The sequence below is a fragment of the Polyergus mexicanus genome, unplaced genomic scaffold, assembly GCF_030449975.1.
Source record: "Polyergus mexicanus isolate NDT 795.1 unplaced genomic scaffold, iyPolMexi1.0 SCAF_27, whole genome shotgun sequence".
Taxonomy (NCBI): Eukaryota; Metazoa; Arthropoda; class Insecta; order Hymenoptera; family Formicidae; genus Polyergus; species Polyergus mexicanus.
This window is the reverse complement of record NW_027223347.1, coordinates 2,356,616-2,384,562: the sequence shown is the minus strand read 5'-3', so window position 1 is coordinate 2,384,562 and position 27,947 is coordinate 2,356,616. Positions and strand designations below refer to the sequence as shown.

Below are 27,947 nucleotides of genomic sequence, written 5' to 3'. Positions count from 1 at the left end.
TAATTAATCTAATGCCAAATTATCAATCAAAATTAATTGATTAAAATTCTTATATAATAATATAATATTATTTATAATAATATATAATTTATATTAAAATAAAATTAATAAAACAGTTATATTTTGTATAATTTAATAAATCAATAATTTGGCTTTATATCAATTAAAGTAAAACTTTAATTGATATGATAATATAGATGAATGGGCTATGAAAAATTAGGATAACATGGGGCGCAACATGAAAATAAATTATTACTATTTTATACAATTAATAAAAATAGTAGCGCCTTCTTCATTAAACAAAGTAAATATAATTTATCAATAGAACAAAATATTTTATATTCTTCAAAAATTTTTATTTTAATTTATATTTTCAATCGTATAATACATTTTAATGCATATTGAAATAATCTATTAAAAGTTATTTTATTTAATCTATTCTAGCCCATCCATTTTGAGGCCACGGATCTATCTATAATCTACAATCTACATTTGCATGTACAATATCTACGGATCCGTTACCTCAAAATAAAATAAAGTTCATCACTCACCGACACTGATGCGCAACAGCGGAGTTGTTGGTCTTGATGCTACGTTGTCTGTAACATACAAATATAAAATCGAAATTATAGCAGCGCTCAAAATATAATTAATATTTCAAAAAATTATTATTTTACGTGCTGAATTTTGTATCCGATGCGTACGATAAGAAGCAAATACATAAATACAAAACAATTTTATAAATTTTAGACTACTTTTTTTGATAATGGAATTTATTGGACTTATGTAAAAGTATTAGTACTTTTTTTTAATAATGGAATATATCGAACTTTGTAAAAGTCTTTTTTTCTAATTTTCTCTTGTTTAATTCATTCAAATAATGAGACTGAATTAATGCGCGTACACAATTTTTAACAATCGATATACAAATAACAAATACTCACCCTTGGGTTGCTCCGCTGGTGCAGGATGCCTCTCCTAGGCCTCCTCCTCCTCTCAGAATGTCAGGGTTGATCTGTAACATGCGAATAGAAGATCGAAATTGTAGCAGCGCTCAAAATAATTAATATTTTTAAAAATTTATTATGTGCATTGAATTTTGTATTTATTGCATATAATAATAAGCAAATTAATAAAATAATTTTATAAATTTGGAAAAAAGAAAATTGAAAAACATTACTAATAACTCTAATAATTTCGAATAAAAACTATAATCTAGAAATAAAAACTTTTACAAGATTATAGCTTTCATATAAAAATCTGTTTCTTTAATTCTCTATTGTTTAAATCATAGAAATAAAGAATCAAATTACGCGATTAATTGCTCAATTTAAATTGCACATATGCAATTAATAAGTAATTAATATACAAATAACAATTTACTTACCACAGGGTTGCTCCACCGATGCCCGATGCCTCTCCTAGGCCTCCTCCTCCTCTCAGGTTGATTCACACACGCGTTACTTAAACGGCACTCCCGCACTTTTATTAAAAGATTACTTCCGCACTTGTACGCGCGATACTTTGAACGACACTCGCGCACTTTCGAATTTCGGTACGATCGAATCCCGCTTCACGTGAGAATCACACTTCGAGTCGACAAGTCGGGAATTCACCGATTACTTCGAGCAAAGGTTAAGCGGAAGCGGAAGAAGACGAAATCGATCGATGGAATAATCGCGAATGGGGTTCGCTCGACTCTTGACCCGCGCCTGCTCCCATCGAGGGCCGACTAGAACATCGTTAGGAACGATTTCATACGAACCACCAAGTCTCTATCATACAGACTGAGCCGGGTTTATCGTAAGGCTGATAGACGGGTCGAGAATGAAGATACCCACCTTCTACGTGCTAACAATCTAGCATTTCGAAAGCGGGAGATCAACTTCTCTAGCGAGCGAAAATCGAACCTAATTAGAACAGCCGACTCCTCAGATGCCAAACATTTTAGTATTTCTACAATGTGCTGTTAGACGGTACAAGAGAAGGGACCCATTAACGATCATTCCAAAACGATCGACCGAACTCTAACCGATTCGGGCCGAACCGTTCGTCGGAGCAGAACGTGCCCTCAACAGCCGATTCTCGAACCGAAGTTCAAGATTAACCGCGCGAACATGCATCTATACTATGCACGAACATACGTTGCTACGCGGCCGGCATTCACCTCAGCCGCGATACTGAGGCGTTTTAACGTTGCGCCTACATTAATATATTAAATTTATTAATACATAAATATTTATATAATATATAATATTAATATAGAATTAATATTAACTGATATTAATATAAAATTAATTATATTAATAGGTATTAATATATTAACGATTGCAACGCTGAGAGACATCCCATTTAGTCGGCAACAAAGTATGATCCTCGGTGACAATCGTGAAAACGAGATAAAAGCGAAGACGCGAAGACGCGACGACGCGAAAACGCGATACCGCGACAACGCGACGCATCGTTGCTCGTACGGCACGATGACGGCAACGACGACGCACTAATGTGCGTTCAACGCACGAATGCGCGTGCCACATATGAGCCATTGTGCGACTCGTGGCAATGCTGTGTTGACACGCGACGCGAAAGACGCGAAAGCCGTCCGCGACACGATGACGGTACCGACGACGCGACAAGCCATCCGCGGCGCGATGACAGCACCAACGATACGGCGGGCCGTCCGCGGCACGATGACAGCAACGACGACGCTGGGTACTTGGTTTCCCCTTCGCAGTAAACCTTGAGGACCCTTAGGACCTTAAGGCATACCAGGTCCAGGTACTGAAGCCACTCCACCACGTCAAGGTGTACCCATGGAGGGTTATTTTATACAATATATAATTTTATAATATAATATATAACTTAAGAGAGAGGAAAAATATACTTTATAATTGAGAGATTAACTATATCGCATATATCCCTTTTTTTCCTCGATTAAAAGAGATGCGATGTAGATATATTTTGAAAAAACAAGCAATACATGCATAATATTATACGATAATTTAGATTGGATCTCATACATTATTAAAGAAACGAAAAAAGAACGAGCAATGTACAATTAAGTTTTGAGACTCGCTTCGCATTTCCGTTTGATCCGTTTGTGCTGCCATTTTAGAGGGTTATTTACAACTCAATACTCAACACGTGGTGCAAGTTTTAAATTATTTGATTCAATAATTAATGAGATACAGTTATGCAAAGTAGTGTTAAAAAATTTGTTTAAAAATCGGTGTAATGGAAGGAACGCTTGACAACGCACCAACGTATTTTAAATTCTGTGCTAAATTAGAGAAGTCTCTAACAGAAATGTTACAAATGATTCAACAAGCCTACGAAGAGTTGGCGCGTTGTCGAGCGTTTTTTCCATTACACCGATTTTTAAACAAAATTATATTAACACAACTTTGCGTAATTGTATCTCATTAACTATTGATTTAAATAATTTAAAACTTACGCCACATGTCGAGTATTGAGTTGTGAATAACCCCCTAAAATGGCAGCACGAATCAAACATTCGGAAATGCGAAGCGAATCTCGAAACTTAATTGTTCGGCCGTAATATATTTTGAAAATAATATAGATGGTAGATAAAAATATAAATTACTTATCGCACATATCGTTGCTCCATCCAACGTCGGATACTTATCGGAATCTCCTTTTCTTCTCTTGTTCATCCCTTGCTGATTCCTCGTGACATTTACACTCACTTGCGAAAACACAATTAATTACGATTAATCGAATATGCGACGATCGCGGCGTACTTTGCACCGGCACTCCCGATCACGGAACAATCACACGAGACATACTTTATTATATCGTAAGAGAGAAAATATGAAAAATACGATTTGCTTGATTTTACACGACCTCAAAATCATGCGTCACTCGTTACAACAATAATATCTCTATTATTGAATTATTTTGTTTTATTTCTTATTTTTAAAATTTAATCAATTGTTAATTACAATAATCATATCAAATTATTTTCCGATACTTGTTACAATCTCGTTTAAAAAAGGAATTTAACAATGTTCGCGCTCTACCACCTTACTGTTCGAGTGTCGCCGTCCCACTGATAGACTATAATACGTTAATAATATCGTGCTAATGTTTACGCCGCCAAGGCCAAAAACCATGTTATTGATAATTTGTAGCCGAATATTTTGTGTACTATGACATATATCGCGGAATATTAAATCGTACAAGTATGTTAAATTATTTACTTAATAAACGATTAATAATATTACGGAGCTTATCGTTAATTACTCGGACGGATACAATTCGACTATTTTATTGCGCGTTCTCGATCCGAATCATATTTAAATCGTCGAAAAGTCAAACGATAAAGTATCGGACAAAATATTATTAAATTTGAAATATTTTTAAAGAGATAATTATTGCTTATAAAGGGAGAAAAAAATCACGACAAAATAATTTTGATACCTGTCACTTCGACTCTTGGTTAAATCACGCGAAATACGCGCCTCGAAATTTATCGTTGCGATATAATTATGTATTATTTAAGATATATAAGATAAAAGATAATTAATTTTATTTATCGTATTAAATTATTCTCCGATACTTGTTACGATCTCGTTTAAAAAAGGAATTTAACAATGTTCGCGCTCTACCACCTTACTGTTCGAGTGTCGCCGTGCGATTGATAGGCCATAATACGTTAACAATAGCGTGCTAATGTTTACGCCGCCAAGGCCAAAAACCGTGTTATTGATAATTTGTAGCCGAATATTTTGCATACTATGACGTATATCGCGGAATATTAAATCGTACAAATATTTTAAATTATTTATTTAATAAACGATTAATAATATTACGGAGCTTATCGTTAATTACTCGGACGGATACAATTCGACTATTTTATTGCGCGTTCTCGATCCGAATCATATTTAAATCGTCGAAAAGTCAAACGATAAAGTATCGGACAAAATATTATTAAATTTGAAATATTTTTAAAGAGATAATTATTGCTTATAAAGGGAGAAAAAAATCACGACAAAATAATTTTGATACCTGTCACTTCGACTCTTGGTTAAATCACGCGAAATACGCGCCTCGAAATTTATCGTTGCGATATAATTATGTATTATTTAAGATATATAAGATAAAAGATAATTAATTTTATTTATCGTATTAAATTATTCTCCGATATTTGTTGCGATTTCGTTTAGAAAAGGAATTTGATAATGTCTCGCGCTCTATTACCTTACTGTTCGAGTGTCGCCGTGCGACTGATAGACCATAATACGTTAATAATATCGTACTAATGTTTACGCCGCCAAGGCCGAAAACCATGTTATTGATAATTTGTAGCCGAAATATTTTATGTACAATTATATTATATATATATACGCGGAATATTACAGTTTATAAAATATATTTTAAATTATGATTAATTATATTTATTAAACGGTTGATGTATCGCGAAGTCTTATATTAATTACTCGATTTTGCGAATCGATTGTTTAATTGCTCGATCTTAATCCGAATCATATTTAGATGCTGTTAAAAGTCAAACGATAAAGCGTCGAAAATATATTTAATTCCAAATTTTATTTTTGAAGAAATAATTATTTCTTATTGTGGTAATGTATTTAAAAGATAAGTAGATAATTATCTTATCAAATTATTTTCCGGTACTTGTCGCGATCGCGTTTAGGAAATGAATTTGACGGAGCGTCTCGCACAGCTACTTTACTGCGCGGATGTCGTCGTGTGAATGATAACACATAAGAAAGGAATTTGATGTCGACGGAGCGTCCCACCCCACTATAGTTCTTATTCAAGTATCGCTGTATGAGTAATAACAAAATCATCATACGTAAACAATAGCGCGCCAATGTTTACGTCACCAAGGCTGAATAACATGTTATTGAAAAGTCGTTGCCGAAATATTTTATATGTACAATTATATTATATATATATATGCATATATACGCGGAATATTAAAGTTTATAAAATATATTTTAAATTATGATTAATTATATTTATTAAACGGTTGATGTATCGCGAAATCTTATATTAATTACTCGATTTTGCGAATCGATTGTTTAATTGCTCGATCCTAACCCGAATCCAATAAGATGCTTTTTCTAATTGATAATTAATTTTTATATTTATGAATTCATTATTTGGATGCATTTGTGCGCACCGATACACATTAAAAACTATTTTATATAAATTTATTATAATGTCAAACAAAGTGCTCTTATTTAATATATAAAAATTTTTATAAAACTTTTATATTTCCTATATTTTTAAACTAAATATATTTCTTATATTTTTGAAATAATTTTACTTTATTAATAAAATTTTTGCGAATGAAATGACAAACGCAACATTATTCGGATAAATTTTGAGATAGATACAAATGTAAAAATCAGATAAAAATCTTTTTTTCTTATTCAACAATAAATAAAAATTATTCTAATTATATTGTATTTGAGGTAATTTTAATCATAATAATCAAAAAGTATATACGAACCTAAAAGCGCGTATACTGTCCATTGGAGCCAGTCATGGTACGATATAAATTTCTGATTATATTTTATTTCACGCAATAACTTTTCGACAATATTACATTACACGCTTTAATACAAATAATGAACAACTTTATTGTAGAAAAATTTCTGATCCTTTTTAGCCTTGCGATCGAAAATTCAAAACTCATTACGAGCAACACAACTGGATCTGGATACATTACATATTTCGCGAAAGCGGGAACGATAAACTATAGCTGCGGTCGAGAAGATACTAGAGATGCTTCGAAGCGTTGCATTAACCAATTAGAATAAAGAAATCTTTACTCTCTCTGCCCTGATTGGTCAATCAAACGCTTCGAAGCATTTCTAGCGTCGTTCCGACCGCAGCTTATGAATTGCTCGCTTTGTCGCAAACCAGAAAAGGCGTCATATTCAAATTTTTTAATTGTTTATTTTTCTCGTAATAGGTGCTAGAAAACTATTGTAACCAGAGAGAAACCTGTGACAACGATTCATTGGCGATCGTTGATGGATTCAATCGATTATCATTATCTTATAAACTCGGTTATAAAATATATTGGTAAGTTCAAAGATCTGCGAATCTTCAGCATTACAAAAATTCTAAATTTGTTTTTTCCGAAGATGGGCAAAGCATCGAGTTTTAATTATACCGGAATTAAAGTCTTGTACAATTCTACTCCATGAATGCTTGCTAATAATCATATCAAATTTTGTAATATCATAATATTTTAACTCATATTTATTTTTTAATATGTTATCTCAAAACATTATATAACAAATTTTTCAAGCATTTTTCATCTATTCAAATTTTGATCCAATATCGAAGACATATAAATATGATAACATCAGATGAATACGTTCTGCCGCAATTTCTTTCTCTTTAATTTCTTCCCGTACACATCTTTTACATTTTAAATATATGTTATGTATAAATGTAGAATGTATAAAAAGCTACATCGCGGTATTACAATCATACATTTTATATATGAAAATATAAACATGCAGCAATCAAAAAACTATTTTATATGACATTATATATGATTTGTAGATTATAAACAATTTTAAAAACGTTTATCATTTGAATGAACTAATAAAACTTCTGTTTATCAAAATAAAATTTAAATTAAGAAGATTATATTAAGACACACATACATGTGAGTTTCCAGGAGAATAAAAAAAAAAGTTTATCAACTCTATTTCTCTCTTTTTCCCTTTTCAATTCTAGTCACCTCTATACGACATCGCAAACGACAATATTGCTAACGACCGTTACAAATGAGACACGGGTAGATACAGTATTAAACAGTCGTGCGTCGTCATCGATAATACCAATTATTCCTAATCATTGCATCAAAAGTGCTATTAAAATCTTATTCGAAAATTTTTCCTAAAGTTGGAAGTCGACGTTGTTGAAGTGAGACCGTCTATAAAATTACGTAAATTTTATTTCAAAATAATGTGTTCTTTTTCCGCAGTTATTTTTAATAGTTTTTTTTTTTAATAGTTAACGTTAACGTCAACGCAACTCATATCTAATCGATATTAAAAGAAGAGAAGTTCGATTGAAGAAAATTGAACCAAATAATTTGCCAGTTCTAAATTCCTAAATTTTGAAGCTTTGTCAAAGGGATTTAGCTAGTTATTTAAAATAACTGTCGATTCTTGGCAAATAGAAAAAATATAGAGAGGAACAGAAAAAGCTATATACATACATGTAACACGTATAATAAAATTAATAATTTATCCTTCAATTTATTCGATCATAGAATTGGAATTCTGTCATAATGCGTACAGGTAATAGTATTCCACTATTAAAAAGTGTTTCTTATAATAATAATATATATATATATATATATATATATATATATATATATATAGTTATATACATAATATAAATTTTGGTAGCTTAGCTATAAATTATTAGTATACTATAAAATAATCGCTCTTTCCTGATTTTATAACGAACGTATTTCTCTTACAGCATTATTTGCAGTCATCGTTGCTAACATTGTATGTGCCTTCGATGCATCAATGTTTGAAGATATGTCATTGGAGAGAGATATATTTACTAATCTAAGTACAGCGATTGTAACATATGTAGAATTAAAGAATATATTCAGTCTAAAACAACCATCGCATATAGTATGTAATAGATGTATTTATATTTTATATAAGTTTCAAGTTGTCTAATTTTTTATTTGTTTTGTCGCAGGATGAAATTAATATAGATAACAAAATATATAGTAACATAAATCTAAACATGATAACAGCCTTACTTGCAATCGCCGCTGAAGGATCGACAAAGGATGAATTGATATCTGTTTGGGATATCACTGATAAAATATCTTTAAGCGATGAATACCTATCTGAATTAATTTCTTTAAACGTAAGTTAAAGAATGAAAAAAATATATCATAGTACAAAATACAATACAGTACGAAATTATAGTACAAATTATATGTGTTTTAGAGTATCAAAGACAACGAATTGTATGCAGGAACTGCAATTTTTATTCAAAATTCAGTTGATTTAAAAGCCGAGTTCTTATCAATATGTATACATAAACTTTATTGTCCGATTTTAAAAGTAGATTTCAGAAATAACGTGCAAACTGCAGAAATTATAAATTCATGGGTCCAAGAAACAACAAATAATGAGATATTACACGTAATTTCTCCAGGTATATGATATAAATCATTTAATTAACAATTAAATATAAATAAATTATAATTTATGCAAAGTACACTTTCAACAACAAACTACTTACAAAATATGAACAGTTAATATCGACAAGGATACAAAAATTATGTTGGTAAATACTGTGTACCTTAATATTGGATGGCCAAACTTGCCAAAAGCAGAAACAGTGCAACGCATATTTCACAATTCTCCGTCAAAAATGTTTTTTGTTCCAAGAATTAAATTTGAAAACTCGATGTTTAGTCATGGTGAAATACCACATTGGGATTGCAAGTTCATTGAAATTCCATCTTTGGTAAATAATTATTATTTATAAGAGAGCTTTCAAAAATAAAATATTGAATCAAAAAATAACCTTACAAGATATCAAAAATTAAATATTGAATCAAAATATAATTTTACAGAATGACAAAATTACAGTGATTATATTTTTGCCAAATAAAGTGGGAACTGGGAACCTGTACAACCTGTTAAATAAGTTTAGCTTTAAAGCATTTCAATCAGTTAGAACTGCATGCACAAACAAACTCGAGCAAGATATGGAATTATATTTACCAAAGTTTGTGATTCAATATACTGAAAATATGACAAATTTTTTTCATAAAGTAAGTATTGTAATCAGCAAAATCTATTTACAACTGATACGTGAGAAAAATTTTTTATAAATTTTAGAAACTAAAATTAATAACTGCTTATAGATTCCCGCAACTACGATGTTCGAGGATAATGCGCATTTTATACATCTCTCAACTATTCCTCTAAAAGTGAGCAATATTGTTCAAAAAATTTCCATGAGATTTAACAAAGAAGATTCAATGATTTCAAAAGGTAACTTATATATATCCATATGTATAAATAATAGAAATAAATAGAATGAATAATAAAAAACTTTAGACAAATACTGTAAGCATTACAAAAATTTTTTAATTTAGTTGGCAAAAGAAAAGAAAGAAACTCATCGATAGGTGTGCCGAAGAAGTTGATCGTAGATCGTCCGTTTATGTATACAATCGAAATAAACGGAAGGATGAAATTTCTTGCAGCCGTACAAGCACCAGGTTCTATGATTAGAATTAAAATGCGCGATGAATTATAAATTTTATTATGAATTATGAATTATTTTATTATAAATTGTAAATTCTATTATATTCTTATATTAAAAGTTTATATCATACAATGTAGTATAGCTTAAACTATTTTAAATTCTATTATATTACATGTATGAAATTTTCAAGCATTAATAAATAAATAATCTATATTTTTAAAATGTGCTTTAGTTATTTTTTGATCCATTTACTTATTGCTTAAAAGTAGCCAAATAACCGATGTATATGCATATCGAGCCACTAATATATGTAATTATGATATATAACGTAAAAGAGAGATATTACACACTTTTTATATTTGACGCGTTTTATATTGATTGATTTTTTCGCATAAATATATACATTAGGAAAAATAGACTTAAATATGTTATATATATCTAGAAATTTATAAAAACAATCTGCGTATTATATATTATTTACTAGAACACTACAAGCGCGCGCTACGCTATATATTTAAGATTTTAGCGGAATTAAATTGTAATCCTATAGATTATATTAAAGGAGAATATATCAGAGATAGTTTTTGGGTATAATACAATATTACGAATTTTTATAATATAAATTTTCTGGAACAGAAGTATCTGTAATACTTTTTTTTGTTCTTAAATTGCGGTACAAACTGTTTTTGTTGCGCATGTGAAATAAAATTAATTTTCTTAAATTAATTTTCTTATAATAATTTTTTTTTTAATTTTTAGATATAATGTGTAAAAGATACATACAATAAATAATTGCTCTCACTTTTTTTTATTCTTGAAACAAAAGAATTAAACATTTTATACAACATCAAATTATGCTTTTAATTTATATAATTTTTTTTTATTAATTACTTTTTTTTATTAATGTTATTCTTTAATTAATTTTTTAATTTCGAAATTTAGTTGGGTTCGCATCGATGCTCATTAAAAGCTATTATATACAAGAGAGAAAGAAAGAGTGAGAAAGAGGGAAAAGAGAGAGAGAGAGAGAGAGAGAGAGAGAGAGAGAGAGAGAGAGAGAAAAAGCGTGGAAATAATTATTTTATATTCAGCTAAAATTAATGTAAACTCACTGCTAAAATACTATAAAATTTATTGTAAATATCTTTTGTTACATTATATTTAAAAATTAGGGAAAAATTATTAAGAAAAATAATTTAAGAAAATTAATTTTATTTCATATGCGCAACAAGAACAGTTTGTTTTAAGAATAAAAAGAAGTATTACAGATACTTTTGTTCCAGAAAATTTGTACTATAAAAATCTCTATAATCTTATCTTATTGTACTATAAACGTTATTATAAAAGATCATTAGAATAAGATCAAGACATTTAAAATTTCTGTTTGCTGAGAATATATATGAAATTGAAAAGAAATGCTATATATTAAACAATTTTTTAAATAAACGTAAATAGAAAATTCATATAATTAAAGATAAAATTACATAAAAATAAATTGTCAAAGTTGTAATTGCAAGTAAAACACCAGCAAAAATATAAATAATAAACAGAGATCATTTAAAAATTTTATGGACTCCTTCAAGTATACCATCTAGAACGACAAAAAAGAATGCAAAAATAATAGCTCGAATAAAATAAATAAAAAAATAGTAAAGCACAGAAAAATCCGGATTATAATACACATAATAAACAACATAATAAACATAATCAAAACAATGAAGAGAAGAAAAGAAATAGACATATAGTAATGAAGACTCGAGCGGTAATAGCAGTGAAGAACATAACAAAAGACCGGAAAAAAAAAGAAAAATATAAGGAAAGAAATAGAAATGACAACGCAATAATTACACATGGTGTCTCAACAGAAAAATATTCTATAAGCTATGAGAAAAATCAGAATGATGAATTATAAAATTTTCAGATTTGTTTTTTCTGAAGATGAGCAAAGCATCGAGTTAATTACATCGGAATAAAACCTTGTACAATTCCATTCCATGAATGCTTGCTAATAATCATATCAAATTTTTTAATATCATAATATTTTAACTCATATTTATTTTTTAATATGTTATCTCAAAACGTTACATAACAAATTTTTCAAGCATTTTTCATCTATTCAAATTTTAATCCAATATCGAAGATATATAAATATGATAACATCAGATGAATACGTTCTGCCGCAATTTTTTTCTCTTTAATTTCTTCCCGTACACATCTTTTACATTTTAAATATATGTTATGTATAAATGTAGAATGTATAAAAAGCTACATCGCGGTATTACAATCATACATTTTATATATAAAAATATAAACATGCAGCAATCAAAAAACTATTTTATATGACATTATATATGATTTGTAGATTATAAACAATTTTAAAAACGTTTATCATTTGAATGAACTAATAAAACTTCTGTTTATTAAAATAAAATTTAAATTAAGAAGATTATATTAAGACACACATACATGTGAGTTTCGAGGAGAATAAAAAAAAAAAGTTTATCAACTCTATTTCTCTCTTTCTCCCTTTTCAATTCCAGTCACCCCTACACGATATATCGCAAACGTCAATACTGCTAGCCGCCATTACAGAGTCTCGGATAGACACAGTATTAAGCAGTGTGCTGTGCCATCGATAAGTATTATTCCTAATCATTGTAACAGAAATTCTCTATTGAAGATCTTATACGAAAATTTTTCCTAAAGTTGGAAATCGACGTTGTCGGAAATTACGTGAGATTAACTGGAATTTTATTTCAAAAATAGTGTGTTTCTTCCCCGCAGTTATTGTTAATAGTTTTTTTTTAACAGTTGGCGCTAATACAACGCAGCTAATATCTAATCGATATTAAAAGAAGAGAAATTCTCTCGATTAAAATTAAACTATATTATTTGCCAGTTCTAAACCTAACCTGAATTTTGAAGCTTTATCGAAGTATTTTAGTTAGTCATTTAAAATAATCGTTGATTCTTGGCAAATATAAAAAATATAGAAAGGAACAGAAGAAGCTATTTTCACATATTCATATATAACACATATAATAAATTTAATAATTTATCTCTCAATTTAGTCATAAATAGATATATATACAGATATATAGAGTTGGAATTTTGTCACAATGCGTACAGGTAATAGTACCCCACTATTAAAAAATGTTTGTCATAATAATAATAATAATAATAATATACATATAGTTATATACATAATTTATATATATAAATTTTGATAGCTTAGCCATAAATTATTAGTATATTCTAAAAAAAAAACCGTTCTTTCCTGATTTTATAATAAACGTATTTCTCTTATAGCATTATTTGCGATTATCGTCGTTAGCATTGTGTGTGCTTCTGATGCATTAATACCCGAACGTATGTTGTTGGACCACCTCCTGCTTAATTATATGAATACACGTACTGAACTATCTACAGCGATTATATCATATGTAGAATTAAAGGAAATATCTAGTCCAATAGAACCATCATATATCGTATGTAATAGATGTATTTGTATCTTATTTAAGTTTTAAGTTGCCTAATTTTTTATTTATGTTTTGCCGTAGAGTGAAGTGATATCGGAAAACAAAGCATATAGTAATATAAGTAAAAATATAATAATGACCTTACTTGCAAATTGCGCTGGAGAAGGATCGACAGAGAATGAATTGATGTCTTTTTTGAATATTAATGATAAAGTGTCTTTAAACAATAGATACTATTCTGAATTTACTTTCTTAAACGTAAGATGAAGAATTTAAAAAATATACTATAGTACAAAATATATATAGTACAGTACAAAAGTATAGTACAAATTATATGTGTTTTAGAATCTCAAAGACATAGAATTGTATGTAGGAACTACAATATATGTTCAAAATACATTTGATATAACAGCCAATTTTTTATCAATGTGCATGAATGAACTTCACTGTTCAATTTCAAAGGTAGATTTCAGAAATGACTTACAAGTTGCAAAAACTATAAATTTTGGGGTCCAAAAGACAACAAATAAAGAGATATCGCACTTAATTTCTCCAGGTATATGATATAAATCATTTAACTAACAATTAAATATAAGTAAATTATAATTTATGCTAAGTACATTTTCAACAACAAAATACTTTCTATAAACAGGAAATATTGATGAGAATACAAAAATTTTGTTGGTAAATACTGTGTACTTTAATATTAAATGGCTAGACTTGCCAAAAGCAGAAACAGTGCAACGCATATTTCACATTTCTCCGTCAAAAATGTATTTTGTTCCAACAATTAAATTTGAAAATTGGATGTTTAGTTATGGTGAAATACCACATTGGGATTGCAAGTTCATTGAAATTCCATCTTTGGTAAATAATTATTATTTATAAGAGAACTTTCAAAAATAAAATATTGAATCAAAAAATAACCTTACAAGATATCAAAAATTAAATATTGAATCAAAATATAATTTTACAGAATGACAAAATTACAGTGATTATATTTTTGCCAAATGGAGTGGGAACTCAGAACCTGCACAAACTGATAAATGAGTTTACCTTTAAAGCATTTCAATCAGTTAGAACTGCATACACAAACAAATATGAGGAAGATATAGAATTATATTTACCAAAGTTTACGATTCAATATATTCTAAATAAAACAAATTATTTTCAGGTAAGTATTGTAATCAGCAAGATTCGTTTATAACTAATAATACATGAGAAAGATTTTGGATAAATTCTCTATTAGAAATTAAAACTGATAACTGTTTGTAGCGTCATAAAGTAATTACGATGTTTGAAGATAAGGCGGATTTTTCACGTCTCTCAGAAATTCCTTTAAAAGTGAGCAATATCGGTGAAAAGGTTTCAGTGAGGATTCGCAATGAAATGCCGGTAACTTCAGAAGGTAACCTATATATATCTGTAAATAATTGAAGACTAGATGAATACTGTAAGCATTACAATAAAAAAAATTTTACAGTTGTCAAAAGGAGAGGAAGAAAATCGGTAGAACAGCCGCAGGAGTTGATCGTAGATCGTCCGTTTATGTATGTAATTGAAATAGACGGAAAAATGGAATTTGTTGTAGCCGTGCGAGAACCAGACTTCATATTTAGGAAAGATGAATTATAAATTTTATTATGAATTATTCTACTATGAATTATAAATTCTATTACATTCTTATATTCGAACGTTTATATCATACAATATACTATAGCTTAAACTACTTTAAATTTTATAATATTATGTGTATGAAATTCAAGCATTAATAAATCAATAATTTGTATTTTGAAAATATGCTTTAGTCATTTTTTGATTTACTTATTGCTTAAAAGTAGCCAAATAAATTTATACTTATGTATATTACATGGAACAAAATAATTAATGTATATGCATATACAATCGAGCAACAACTAATATATATCTATAATTATATAATGTAAAAAAGAGATATTATGAACTTTTTATATTCGATGTGTTTTATATTAATTGATTTTTTCGCATAAATATACATTATGAAAAATCTCCAAAGCATAAATACGCTATATATATTTAGAAATTTATAAAACCAATTTGTGTATTTATTGTATATTATTTACTAGATACTAGAACACTACAAGCGCGCGGTAAGATGAATTTAAGATTTTAGCTGAATTAAATTGTAGTCCTGCAGATTTTATTAAAGAAGAATCAGAGTTATTAGTTTCTGATTTTAATATTCAATATTTTAACAATGAGAGTTTACTTTAATTTTAACTAAATATAAAATAATTATCTTCACTCTTTTTCTATCTTTCTCTTGTATATAATATCTTTTAATAATTTATAATTTTATATGAAAAAAAAAAATTCTTATCTTAAAAAAATATAAACATGCAGCAATCGAAAAACTATTTTACATCATTTATATTTATGATTTGTAGATTATGGACAATTTTAAAAACATTTATCATTTGAATAAAGAACTAATAAAACTCTCTCTCTCTCTCTCTCTCTCTCTCTCTCTCTCTCTCTCTCTCTCTCTTCTATTTACTAAAATAAAATTTCAATTAAGAAGATTATATATTAAGACACATACATTTGGTAAAGCGTGAGTGTCGAGGAGAATAACAAAAAAATGTTTGTCAACTCCATTTCTCTCTTTCTCCCTTTACAATTTTAGTCACCTCTACATGTCACCGCAAACGACAATATTGCTAACGACCGTTACAGAGATACAGTAAGCATTATACAGAGACACACAGTATCAAGCAGTCGTATGCTATTATCGATAGTATTAATCATTCGTAATCATTGTAACAGAGGTGCTATTGAAAATCTCATACGAAAATTTTTCCTAACGTTGGAAGCCGACGAAGATTGTTGAAGTAAATTGAGACTGTCTATGAAATCACGTGAGACTAACTTGAATTTTATTCCAAAATAATGTGTTCTTTCCCCGCAGTTATTTTTAATAGTTTCTTAACAGTTGGCGCAAATATACAGCTAGTATCTAATCGGTATTAAAAGAAGAGAATTTTCGATTAAAATTGAACCAAATAATTTGTCAATTCCAAATTCCTGAATTTTGAAGCTTTATCGAAGTATTTTAGCTAGTTACCTAAAATAATTGCCAATTTTTGGCATATAGAAAAAATAAAGAAAAGAACAGATAAAACTATATACATATGTAACATATGTAACACGTATAATAAATTTAATAATTTATCTTTCAATTTATTCGATATAGATATATATAAATATATTTTTATACATATATCATAGAATTGGAATTTTGTCACAATGCGTACAGGTAATAATACACCACCATTAAAAAATGTTTTTTATAATAATAATAATAATAATATATATATATATATATATACAAATTTTGGTAGCTTAGCCATAAATTATTTTTAGTATATTCTGAAATATCCGCTCCTTTCTGATTTTATAACGGACGTATTTCTCTTACAGTGTTATTTGCGATTATTATCGCTAACATTGTACGTACCTTCGATGCATTAATGTTTCTTGACCAAATATTTAACAGTGTGACTGATAAAAATATAATTGCTAATGTATCGACAGCGGTTGTAACATATGTAGAATTAAAGGATGTATCTTCTCTAAAAGAACCATCGTATATAGTACGTAATAGATGTATCTGTATCTTGTATAAGTTTTGAGTTGCCTAATTTTTTATTTATGTTTTGCCGTAGAATCAATATGTAGAGGATAACAAAGCATTTAGTAATATAAATATAAAAATGATAACAACCTTACTTGCAAACGGCGCTGAAAAAGGATCGACAGAGAATGAATTGATATCTTTTTCTAATATTGCTGATAAAATATCTTTAAACGACAGATATCTATCTGAATTTACTTTTTTAAATGTAACATAAAGAATTTGAAAAATATACTATAGTATAAAATATATAGTACAGTACAAAATTGGAGTACAAATTATATATGTTTTAGAGCATCAAAAACATTGAACTGTATGTAGGAACTGTAATATATGTTCAGAATTCAATTGATCTAACAGCCGACTTTTCATCAAAATGCATAAATACACTTCATTGTTCGATTTCAAAAATAGATTTCAGGAATGACATGCAAGCTGCAGAAATTATAAATTCATGGGTCCAAAAAACAACAAATTTTCAGCTGTTAGATGCTATTTCTCCAGGTATATTGTTTAAATTATTTAACTAACAATTAAATATAAATAAATTATAATTTATGCAAAGTACATTTTCAATAATAAAATATTTCGTATAAACAGAAAATATCGACGAGAATACAAAAATTATGTTGGTGAATACTGTGTACTTTAATATTAGATGGCCATACGTAAGAGGAAAAATAGTGGATCGTATATTTCACGTTTCTCCATTAGAAATGATTAAAGTTCCAACAATTAAATTTGAAAAATCAATGTTTATCTGTGGTGAAATACCACATTGGAATACCAAGTTCATTGAAATTCCATCTTTGGTAAATAATTATTATTTATAAGAAAACTTTCAAAAATAAAATATTCAATCGAGAAATAATCTTACTGGATATCAAAAATTAAATATTAAATCAGAATATAATTTTACAGAATAACAAAATTACAATGTTTATATTTTTACCAAATGAAGAGACGATACCTAGAAATCTAGAGTACCTGATAGAGAAATTTAACTTTGAAGAATTTAAATCAATTAGAAATACATACTCATTTAAGCAAGCTACGGAATTATATTTACCTAAGTTTACGATTTACCATACTCATAATATGACAAATTTGTTTCGTGAGGTAATTATTGTAATTAGCAAAATCTATTTACAACTGATACGTAAGAGAAATTTTGGATAAATTCTAGAAACTAAAATTAATAATTGCTTGTAGAACGGCGTAATTACGATGTTTGAGGATAAGGCAGATTTTACACGTCTCTCAAAAATTCCTCTAAAAGTGAGCAATATCGTTCAAAAGATTTTTGCGAGGGTTCGCAAACAACCCTCGGAAACTTTAGAAGGTAATCTATATATATCTGCGAATATTAGAAAACTTTAGGCGAGTACTGAAAGCATTACGATAAAAAATTTTTACAGTTTTTAACAGGGAAGAAAAAAAATCGGTAGATCCGTCGCAGGAGTTTATCTTAGATCGTCCGTTTATGTATATAATTGAAATAAACGGAAAGATGGAATTTATTGCAGCCGTGCGAACAGCAGACTCTGTAATTAAGAAAAGTGAATTATAAATTTTATTATAAATTATTTTATTACGAATTATATAAATTATATTACATTCTTATGTTTATTGAAAGTTTATATCACACAATATAGTATAGCTTAAATTATTTTTAATTTTATTATATTATCTAAAATTAATAAATATATAATCTATATTTTGAAAATGTGTCAAAATTAATATATAATAATTATAGCACGGACATGTACCTCGGCTGTTTTATCGGCTACGGTCGGAAAGACGCTAGAAATGCTTCGAAGCATTCGATTGACCAATCAGGACAAAAAGACTAAAGATTTCTTTATTCTGATTGGTTAATGCTGAAATGATGATTGAAGCATCTCTAGCATCTTCTCGACCGCAGCCCTTGTGCGATAAAAAATTTGTCCAACATACATCGAGGAGACGCTAGAGATACTTCGAAGCATTACATTAACCAATCAGAATAAAGAAATCTTTGGTCTTTTTGTCCTGATTGGTCAATCGAATGCTTCGAAGCATTTCTAGCGTCTTCCCGACCGCAGCCGAAGAGTTGCTGAAATCCCCGTTAGTCCTCTAGGAAATTTTCTATCCAATAATCAATCGACACAAGCCACTTGTCCCGTATCCATGTAACATCAAGCTGGCGGCATTAGTATCACGCAGATATCGATATCATTTGCTTGCGATTCTCGAAGTAGAAAACTTGAAAGTTTACGCGGTGAACCCGAGGAAAATTCCGCGATATTTGCGGTGTCCAATTTGCGTTTTATGTATGTAAAGTCGTGAAGTTTTACGAAATATTTGATCAAGGAATACGTCGATATAACATGCATATGCATGAGTACGTTTTGGTTAAAGTAACAAGTATGTATATATGAGATAATATATCATGTCAGTGTGTATAATATGCGAGAAAGAAGTTGCACGATGATAAAATGTATGTATTAAAAAAGACTACGTATCGTAACAGAATCTGATGCTAATTTCTTGCCTGTAATAAAACCTGATATTCAGGATATTTTTTATTGTACGAGATATCGTAGTTTTTTTTAGACAATGTCTATATGCAATTTAGCATAAATTTTACTTTAACATGGGTATTTGTATCGTATTATATTTTTGGATTGTATTTTATTGTGTTGTATTAACGACATATTTCTATATTAGGTTCCATAATTTACATCTATCCACGAATTTTTATACAATTTGATCGTAATGTGGTAACACCAAATATTTTATCATACATGATCTTTCTTGAGAAACCAGAATGACGAAAACATATGCTTTTAAATAAGATGCATAAAAACTTTTATTAATGCTTATAGAAGGAGCGAGAGAGAGAGAGAGAGAGAATTTTTAAACTAATTAAGTTTATACATAATACTAATTAACAAGACATAATGGCACGCAAAAAGAAGACAGAACAAAAGAGTAACTATGCATTGGAAACATCAAAAGGGCTTCGTGCATGTACAGTTGTACTATATGACATTGCTTTAGAAACAGATTTAATTCAACGCTATCAATTACATTTACCCATAAAGAAAGAGAAATTGTTGCAATCAGCATCGACATCTATTAACAAACAGTTACTAATAAAAAAACATGTACAGGCAAGAAATATAAAGGATGGAAGATATACAAAAAATTGCTCAAAAGAAACAGTTACTAAAAAAAAGGAAAAAAATTATAAAAAGATTAAATCTCAGCAAAATAGAAAAAATATAAACAAAGATATATTATTAAGCCGTCAATATAATGAAACAACTCTAACACATAGTAGCAATGTTAAATCATGTTCCAGTAAAAATACTGATGAAATATCTAGTACATCCACAGATACACATTTTAATTATATGCAGAAAATGACTGCATTAATGAATAAGAATAATAAAGATGTTAAAAAAGTAAGAGCAGAGAAAAAAAATAGATCAGATTCCAAAAAGAAACTACATTTGAATGAGCCAGATGTAACATATGGTAAATTTATTTTTGCATTTTATTATATTATAGTGTTAGATATTATTTTATTATATATGTATCATTTTTATATATATATATATATATATATATAGATGCGGATATAAAATCACCAATGATGGGTTCTAATGATACAAATTGTTTGAATAAGAAAAATTTAACTGTTGTTGATTATAATAGCAATATGGAAGAGATATTGAACAAATCTATAACACACGCGCAATGTAACAATAATTTACATCCAATTAATTTTTCTGGTGAGATAAGTTGCAAAATAAAACAAGAGCAATGTGAGAAGAACCAAAACAGCAAAGGTATATGTATATTGTGTTTTAATTTTATTTTTTATTTTTACATGATATTAAAGAAAGTGCTAAAAAATAATTTAACAGCAAATTTTTTTTAAATGGTTCAATTTTTTAATTGTATCTTTGAATATAATAAATGCAAAACTTAAGAAATAACATTTTTATAAATGGAACACTTGAGAGATAGATATTAAGAAAGCAAATGTAAAATTTAAGGATCTTTATTCTTTTGACAATTTTTTAATTATATATAATAATAAAATGAATAAGAGACAAAATCAACAAATAATAAAGTTAAGTAATAAAGCTATATTTTTAATTGTAGATAGTATAGTACAAACTATATGTAATGGAGAAAAGTCAATAAGAAATAAGACAGAAAAATCAGTAACAAGACAAAATCTACCAAGAATAATTGGAAATCATGTTTTACCAGAAGGAACAAAAATTTTAAAAGAAGTAAAAGTTGAGAAATTAAGAATAAAGAACTTACAGAGCAATATTTCTAAGCGGATTTCTTTAGAACAGGACAGATGTAATAATAATGATAAAAATACAGATGAAACTTTTCGCATTAATAATACAGATCAAACTACTAATATTATTCTCAGAAAAAAAGAATGCCATATATCTGAAATAAACGGGTCACTTAATACTTCAAAAATATCAATTCCGCTTAACAATAATGTTGATTTAAAAGATAAAAACTTGCCAATTGATGAACCATATAGTAAAGTTATTAATTGTAAAAATTTAAATTCTATAACAAAAGTAAGAAATAACTGTTATGTTAATGATACTATAAATATTAATGATACTGACAGTGAAATAATAATGAGACATGAAAACTATACTTTAAATCACCAGAGACAATCAAATAAATCTACTAATAATACAGAGGTATATGAGAATAATGCATTACAAGGTGATAGAAAATGTGAAGAAAAATGCACTAAAAACATATTAAAGAATACTTCAGATCTTATGAATATAGATGATGAAAGATGTAATATTAGTACACCATTAATATCTGCAAAGAAAGAAGGGACTATAAAACAAACTCTAAAGCGTATTTTAAAAGAAAAAGATAAAGATTGTAATCTGGATAGTAAAAAAATGAAATTAAATAGGAACAATTGGTTACAAAATAATGTAATATTTACTAAATCAATTAATTATCAACAATGTAATGATTCTCCAAGTACTGATACAACAATAGAGACAAATATATCTAAAGAACATAATCAAAAAGGAAGACCAGATTTACGTAACCTCTTGAAGCAAATAAGATCCGAAACAGATTTTAATTTAAAGCCTAGAGTTGAGAGTAAGTATAATAATTGAAATAATGCAGTATCTTTAAACAAATAGATTTATTTGATAAAAATGATTATTCTTTCTTAATAAATGCAGCAGAAAACGAGGAAGTATGCAAAAAACTTTCTGCCAAAGAAGAATCAACTTTAAATGGAACTTTATATGAAAAGAAAAGTAATGCCCAAGAGAAAAATACAAAGGAATATACAAGTGTTGTAAGTGATAATGAAGAGGATGATTGTATTTCTCTTTTTGCAGAATCTTTTGCAGAATTTGCAAGCCAGTAAGTAGCAGAGTAGAAAAATAATATGTAAAAGAAGTAATATTATACATATAATAATATACTATATTGTAACTTATTTTTAATTCAAAATTAAAATTTTTTTTTTAAATTGTAATTTTTTAGATAAATTATTTTACAATTGTTATTAATATTAATGAAACATATATATTATACATAAATCAAATGTTTGTAATATCTAAAAATGATATATTATTATAGGTGTGAAGATCAATCTTTGTGTGAGAAAGACAAATCATATAAATCTCTACATTCTGATATACCATATCCAATGACTGCTAGCAGTTTTGATAAATATGTGAAACAAAATAATAAAGAATTTAATAAAGAATATGCAGAATGCATAGAAAATAATATAGAAGCTTCGAAGTCTAATAAAGCAAATGAAATATCCAATAATCAATCAACCCAAGCTTTAAACACAGATTGTACATCTACAACTGCAGAATCAAAATCGCTGCAAACTAGAAACACTTATCCAACAAAAGAAACTCTTTACGATTTTATCAAAACATATTGTTTTTCAACATTGAGGTTTGGTAAGACCTCTGGTTACTGGCAGCATCAGTGTAAATATAAACATGATGTAGGTATATTCATTAATTATTTTGCTTTTTTATATACTGATTGATGTAATCACTTATATCATGTTTTAATATATTTAATATTAATCTTTCATCTCTAGGTGGAAAGTGTATTTCATACAGTTAATTTACAAGATACCAAAACAATCATCGACATAATGCAAGAAGCATTAAAACAGAATTTTAATTATTTTTGTGAAGTAGTATATATAGCTTCATTAAAAAAATTAACTGTTGATCAGATTTTAAAAACATATAAAATGCTTCATGAAAGTTGGGACTTTTATTTGAGAAAGGACTTTACAATCTCGGCGAGGAAAAATATTGTTCGTAACATTATTAAAGAATTATTAGACAGAGAAATGTCATTAAAAATAATCATCGACCATATGATGACATTTATTTTGCCTACTAGAAATTTAAACGAACTTTACAATATATTAATGTCTGTAGATATGTATGTGAAACCTGGTGAATACTGGAACACTCTAAGAGATTTAATTTTAAAATGGCGACCATATGTTTGTAAACAAATTGTTGATAAAATATTATATGAATGCATAAAAAGTGAAGATTTACAAAATATTCAAGATGTTAACAATAACTTGATAAATAAGCTTGACTCTACATTAATATCAACCATAGATAAATATGCAATAAAATGTTTTAAAAATATTTTAATTAAAAAAACTGCAAAAGATTCTTACTCTGAAATATCAACTCAAAATTTTGGAGAAAGTTTAACGGGAACTATTGCTTCTCCTGATTCTCCTGATCCAAGCCAAAGTATGAGCTTTACACAACAGGAATCTCCAATAAGAGATGATATTTCTCTCAGAGAAATTGATGCAAATCAAAATGAGAATCATGTAACTCAAGATGTAAATTCAACAAAACCATACAAATATGGTTTCATGCAACCTATCGGTAATTATTTTATTTATTTTACTATTAGTTATTTATAAGAATTACACGGGTATACATGTTTTGTATAAAGTGTAGAATCTATATTACTGTTATCATTATATTTATATATATATATATATATATTTTTTTTTTTTTTTCTAGATGCATCCTATGCGCAATCTACTTATAGAGATCACGAACGTTTCTGGAAATTTTATATGGATTTAGAACGATTTGAAAAAGGGCTTATATATGAAGATTATGATTATGTTATTGATATCTTAAAAAGTTATACAAAAAAACGGGAAAGTGAGTTATTTGTTAGTAAGTGTTGTCTTATACTTCAAAAAGTAAAACGTTCGGAATATCACTTTAAAAACCTCCTGAAGCTAACAGGTAACCAATATTTTAATAAAAATACACTTATAGAGAGAGGATATATTAAATAATATATAGATAATATAATATTTTTTTCATTTCTTCCTTTTTAACAACTATAATATGAAATTGGCTAATTTTTACATTTATAAACTCGACTATTATTACTTCGCGTATATAGAGGTAAAACTGACTTTAATTTCTGATGCAAATAATATATGCTCTTTTATAGATTTTAAGTATCAAGAGTTACATATGTCAAAATTACGATCTTAAGCTTACGATTAAAGCTTCTTATATCTTTTCTTTTATTTATTAACATTCAAAGATATATGCATTTTTTTATTTAGTAAGTTAATTAAAAAAACATTTTTTATTATATATGAACATCTCATAATATAAATATAATATATATATATATATATATACGCACGTATATACATATTTTGTCACACTAACATTTACATGTTATATTACGTTGTAAAATATTAAAATAAATAAATTACTATATGACTAAATCTTTTTTATTTATAATCTCACCTAATACATGTTTTGGACATTTCAGTCCAAATGGATATCTTCAGCATTCTAGCTAAAATCTTGTTCGACATAGGATTAAACATTTTGGCCAATTTAGTAGATGAGGAGGCTTGGGGGCTTGCACTCCAATTGATTCAATCACTTAACATATATGATTTACCATATAATGCAGAATATTTTCTACTATCGGCTGAAATTTATTTAGCTAATAAAAAGGCTGTAAAGGCATGTGATTTACTCAAATGTGAGTTTATTCCTCTTATAGAGATACACAAAATTTTGTTTCTTTCTACTTCAAATTCTAACATATATAAATGATAGGAAAGATATATATCACAAAAATATATAATATATAATACAAATATATAAAAAATACAATATAGAATAAAATAAATATATTCATAAATGCTCTGTTTAATATGTTCTATAAAATGCTCTCTTTTATAATTTTATTAATTATTTGCATATTATATCTGATTTTTTTAATTAATCATTAAGATAATGCTATAACAAATTAATACAAGACAAATACATTTCACATTAATTTTGTTATCCTTCATTTCTGATGAATATATATATATATATATATATATATATATATATATATATATATATTCGCGCGCGCATACAAATACACATGTACATATCATATATATATATATACATATACATATATATATTATTCATCTTTCTATATTAATTTTTTCAGATCAGAATATAATATGTACGAGTCGTGATAAGTGGTATGTTAAAAGTACTGTTAATGATGAACATGTAAGAAAAAAAATAATGTGCATTTTGTTGGATTCATTTTGTAATGAATTCCTTGAATATGCTTTTTTTCTTTTCCAATTTTTACTTAAAGATCAATCCAGTTATTATAATCCAATAGGTAAAGTAGATTTTTACATTTGCATTTTTAATTTTCGTAATTTTTGTCATATATAGCTCTTGTAATTATATATAACTATACTATATTCTTCACAACAAAATAAAAATTCTCATCTCATTTTTTAGACTTATCTTATTATGCGGACAAATTAATTATAATATCTTTGTCAAAAAAGGATACAACTTTAATCACAGAAATGGGCAATTTAATACTTAAACATAGTTTTGTATTAAGTACAATAACGTGTCGTGCACTAATTTCTACAATAATTCACACAGATGAAGTTTTAGCCAGACAGATATATAATTATGCGGAAGGCATAGGTATCTATTCAACAGTAAAGGTAAAAATTTATGATTTTATTTATAAATTTTTGAAATAGAGAAAAAAAAATTTTAATCTCAATCTATAAAGAAATATTTCTGACATATAAAGTACTTTTATTTTTCTCCCTTCTCTTTTATTTCTTAATATTTTAATAACTTTTAAATTATTTGATATACTTATTTTTATTTTTCTATCCCTCTTTTTCCTTGTCTATAGTTATTGCCAATAATACACATTATTATAAATACCGACTTAACAGAAGAAGAAATATATCTTATATTCCTGCAATTGATAAAAAATCTTGTAATGAACTTTGGACATGCGATTGAGTTTGCTAAACCTCAAGAAATCAAAGTATACTTCATTTTGGAGGTAAGCGTTTATAAATAGAATTCTTTCTAAAGAACAAAATTTGATATACTACACAATATATACAAATTCCCCCTCCCCCCTTTCTTCCTTTCTCTCTCTCTCTCTCTCTCTCTCTCTTGTTGTTTTATATATATATATATATATATATATATACTGTGTCTTTTTCTATTGCTTACTATCTCTTGCATTATTTTTTCACTACTTTACATTTGTCTGCTCATGATAAGCGATTTCTGTTTTTTACTCGTTTTCTTATACTACATATAATCATGGAGTTTCACAAATGCAAGAAGAGCATAAAAGCTAAAATGGTAAACAATAGAAAAGCAGAGAATAAATAATATAGAAACCTATATATATGTGTGTGTGTATAAGTGATTAGCAACAATGTTTTTTATTTTAGACTATTATATCATATCTTATTACAGATAAAAATGAATAAACAGTTTTATTGTGCCGCACTGCAGAGCCATTATAATAATCAGGCTATTGTAAACACGAAGACATTAATTAAAGGTGTCTTAAAAAAACGCTTTGATCCACCTATATTATTAATGAAGTCAAATATTAAAGGTAGAATAGGTAAGCTACAGAGTAAAAGTCTTATAAATTACTTAAAATCAGAACATTGTAATTAAAATTATACTTAGTCATGAATAATAGTGCAATATAAAATCAAGAAAATAGAGATCAAATAGACATTAGAAATTAATCTAATTTCAATCTTCAATTGTTTTATCATATCATATTGTTTTATTCACAGATTTCTATATATATACTTTTGTATATATATAGAATAATGTGTATCTGTAGTTTTATTATTGTTTCAAAATTTAAAGAATATTATTTTATATTATATTGCACATCTATGCATTTTATGTATTTGAATTATTTATAATTTAATTACAGTATGCAAAAAATTTTTTTAATTATAAAAATCGGTATACATAAAGTGTATACAAAATATTTGTATTAAGATTTTCATGTATATTATTTAATAATTGCTTTATAAATTTATTTTTTATTTTTCTGCTTTCATTTTTTAATATTGTGCCATTTTTATAAAGCATTTTTTTGTTTTTTGT

General features: G+C 27.4%; 3 protein-coding genes across 4 annotated transcripts; all 3 read left to right on the top strand.

The window, feature by feature from the left end:
• Positions 1–12,854: 12,854 nt before the first annotated feature.
• Positions 12,855–15,526, top strand: LOC138943541 (serine protease inhibitor 3/4-like). Of its 2 annotated transcripts, XM_070314436.1 has the most exons (9): positions 12,855–12,996; positions 13,075–13,392; positions 13,573–13,751; positions 13,824–14,000; positions 14,088–14,298; positions 14,395–14,609; positions 14,719–14,916; positions 15,018–15,150; positions 15,226–15,526. In XM_070314436.1, exons 2-9 carry the CDS (start codon positions 13,383–13,385, stop codon positions 15,375–15,377), a joined length of 1,275 nt encoding a protein of 424 aa, XP_070170537.1. In that variant the 5' UTR covers positions 12,855–12,996; positions 13,075–13,382; the 3' UTR covers positions 15,378–15,526. The 2 variants fall into 2 exon arrangements, with proteins under 2 accessions (XP_070170537.1, XP_070170538.1); XM_070314437.1 differs by lacking the exon at positions 13,824–14,000 and having other exon boundaries at positions 15,226–15,525.
• Positions 15,527–17,843: 2,317 nt separating this feature from the next.
• Positions 17,844–20,228, top strand: LOC138943488 (alaserpin-like). Its single transcript, XM_070314336.1, has 5 exons — positions 17,844–17,919; positions 18,016–18,227; positions 18,337–18,534; positions 18,628–18,757; positions 20,125–20,228. The coding sequence occupies exons 1-5, from the start codon at positions 17,844–17,846 to the stop codon at positions 20,226–20,228; spliced, it is 720 nt and encodes a 239-aa protein (XP_070170437.1).
• Positions 20,131–27,587, top strand: LOC138943487 (repetitive organellar protein-like). The gene is made up of 12 exons (XM_070314335.1): positions 20,131–20,937; positions 21,033–21,251; positions 21,571–22,572; positions 22,659–22,845; positions 23,065–23,449; positions 23,549–24,356; positions 24,516–24,749; positions 25,297–25,515; positions 25,981–26,163; positions 26,289–26,506; positions 26,707–26,862; positions 27,291–27,587. The coding sequence occupies exons 1-12, from the start codon at positions 20,358–20,360 to the stop codon at positions 27,498–27,500; spliced, it is 4,401 nt and encodes a 1,466-aa protein (XP_070170436.1). The 5' UTR covers positions 20,131–20,357; the 3' UTR covers positions 27,501–27,587.
• The last annotated feature ends 360 nt before the right edge of the window (positions 27,588–27,947 follow it).

Excerpts from the sequence above, each read along its gene's own strand:
- LOC138943487 (XM_070314335.1), top strand. The coding sequence starts at position 20,358 with ATGGCACGCAAAAAGAAGACAGAACAAAAGAGTAACTATGCATTGGAA. Across the intron at positions 20,938-21,032 it reads TGAGCCAGATGTAACATATG|ATGCGGATATAAAATCACCA; the intron begins GTAAATTTATTT and ends ATATATATATAG. Across the intron at positions 22,846-23,064 it reads TTTGCAGAATTTGCAAGCCA|GTGTGAAGATCAATCTTTGT; the intron begins GTAAGTAGCAGA and ends ATATTATTATAG.
- LOC138943541 (XM_070314436.1), top strand. Across the intron at positions 14,917-15,017 it reads ATAAAACAAATTATTTTCAG|CGTCATAAAGTAATTACGAT; the intron begins GTAAGTATTGTA and ends AACTGTTTGTAG. Across the intron at positions 15,151-15,225 it reads AATGCCGGTAACTTCAGAAG|TTGTCAAAAGGAGAGGAAGA; the intron begins GTAACCTATATA and ends AAAATTTTACAG.
- LOC138943488 (XM_070314336.1), top strand. The coding sequence starts at position 17,844 with ATGCAAGCTGCAGAAATTATAAATTCATGGGTCCAAAAAACAACAAAT. Across the intron at positions 18,535-18,627 it reads TGACAAATTTGTTTCGTGAG|AACGGCGTAATTACGATGTT; the intron begins GTAATTATTGTA and ends AATTGCTTGTAG. Across the intron at positions 18,758-20,124 it reads ACCCTCGGAAACTTTAGAAG|GTTCCATAATTTACATCTAT; the intron begins GTAATCTATATA and ends TTTCTATATTAG.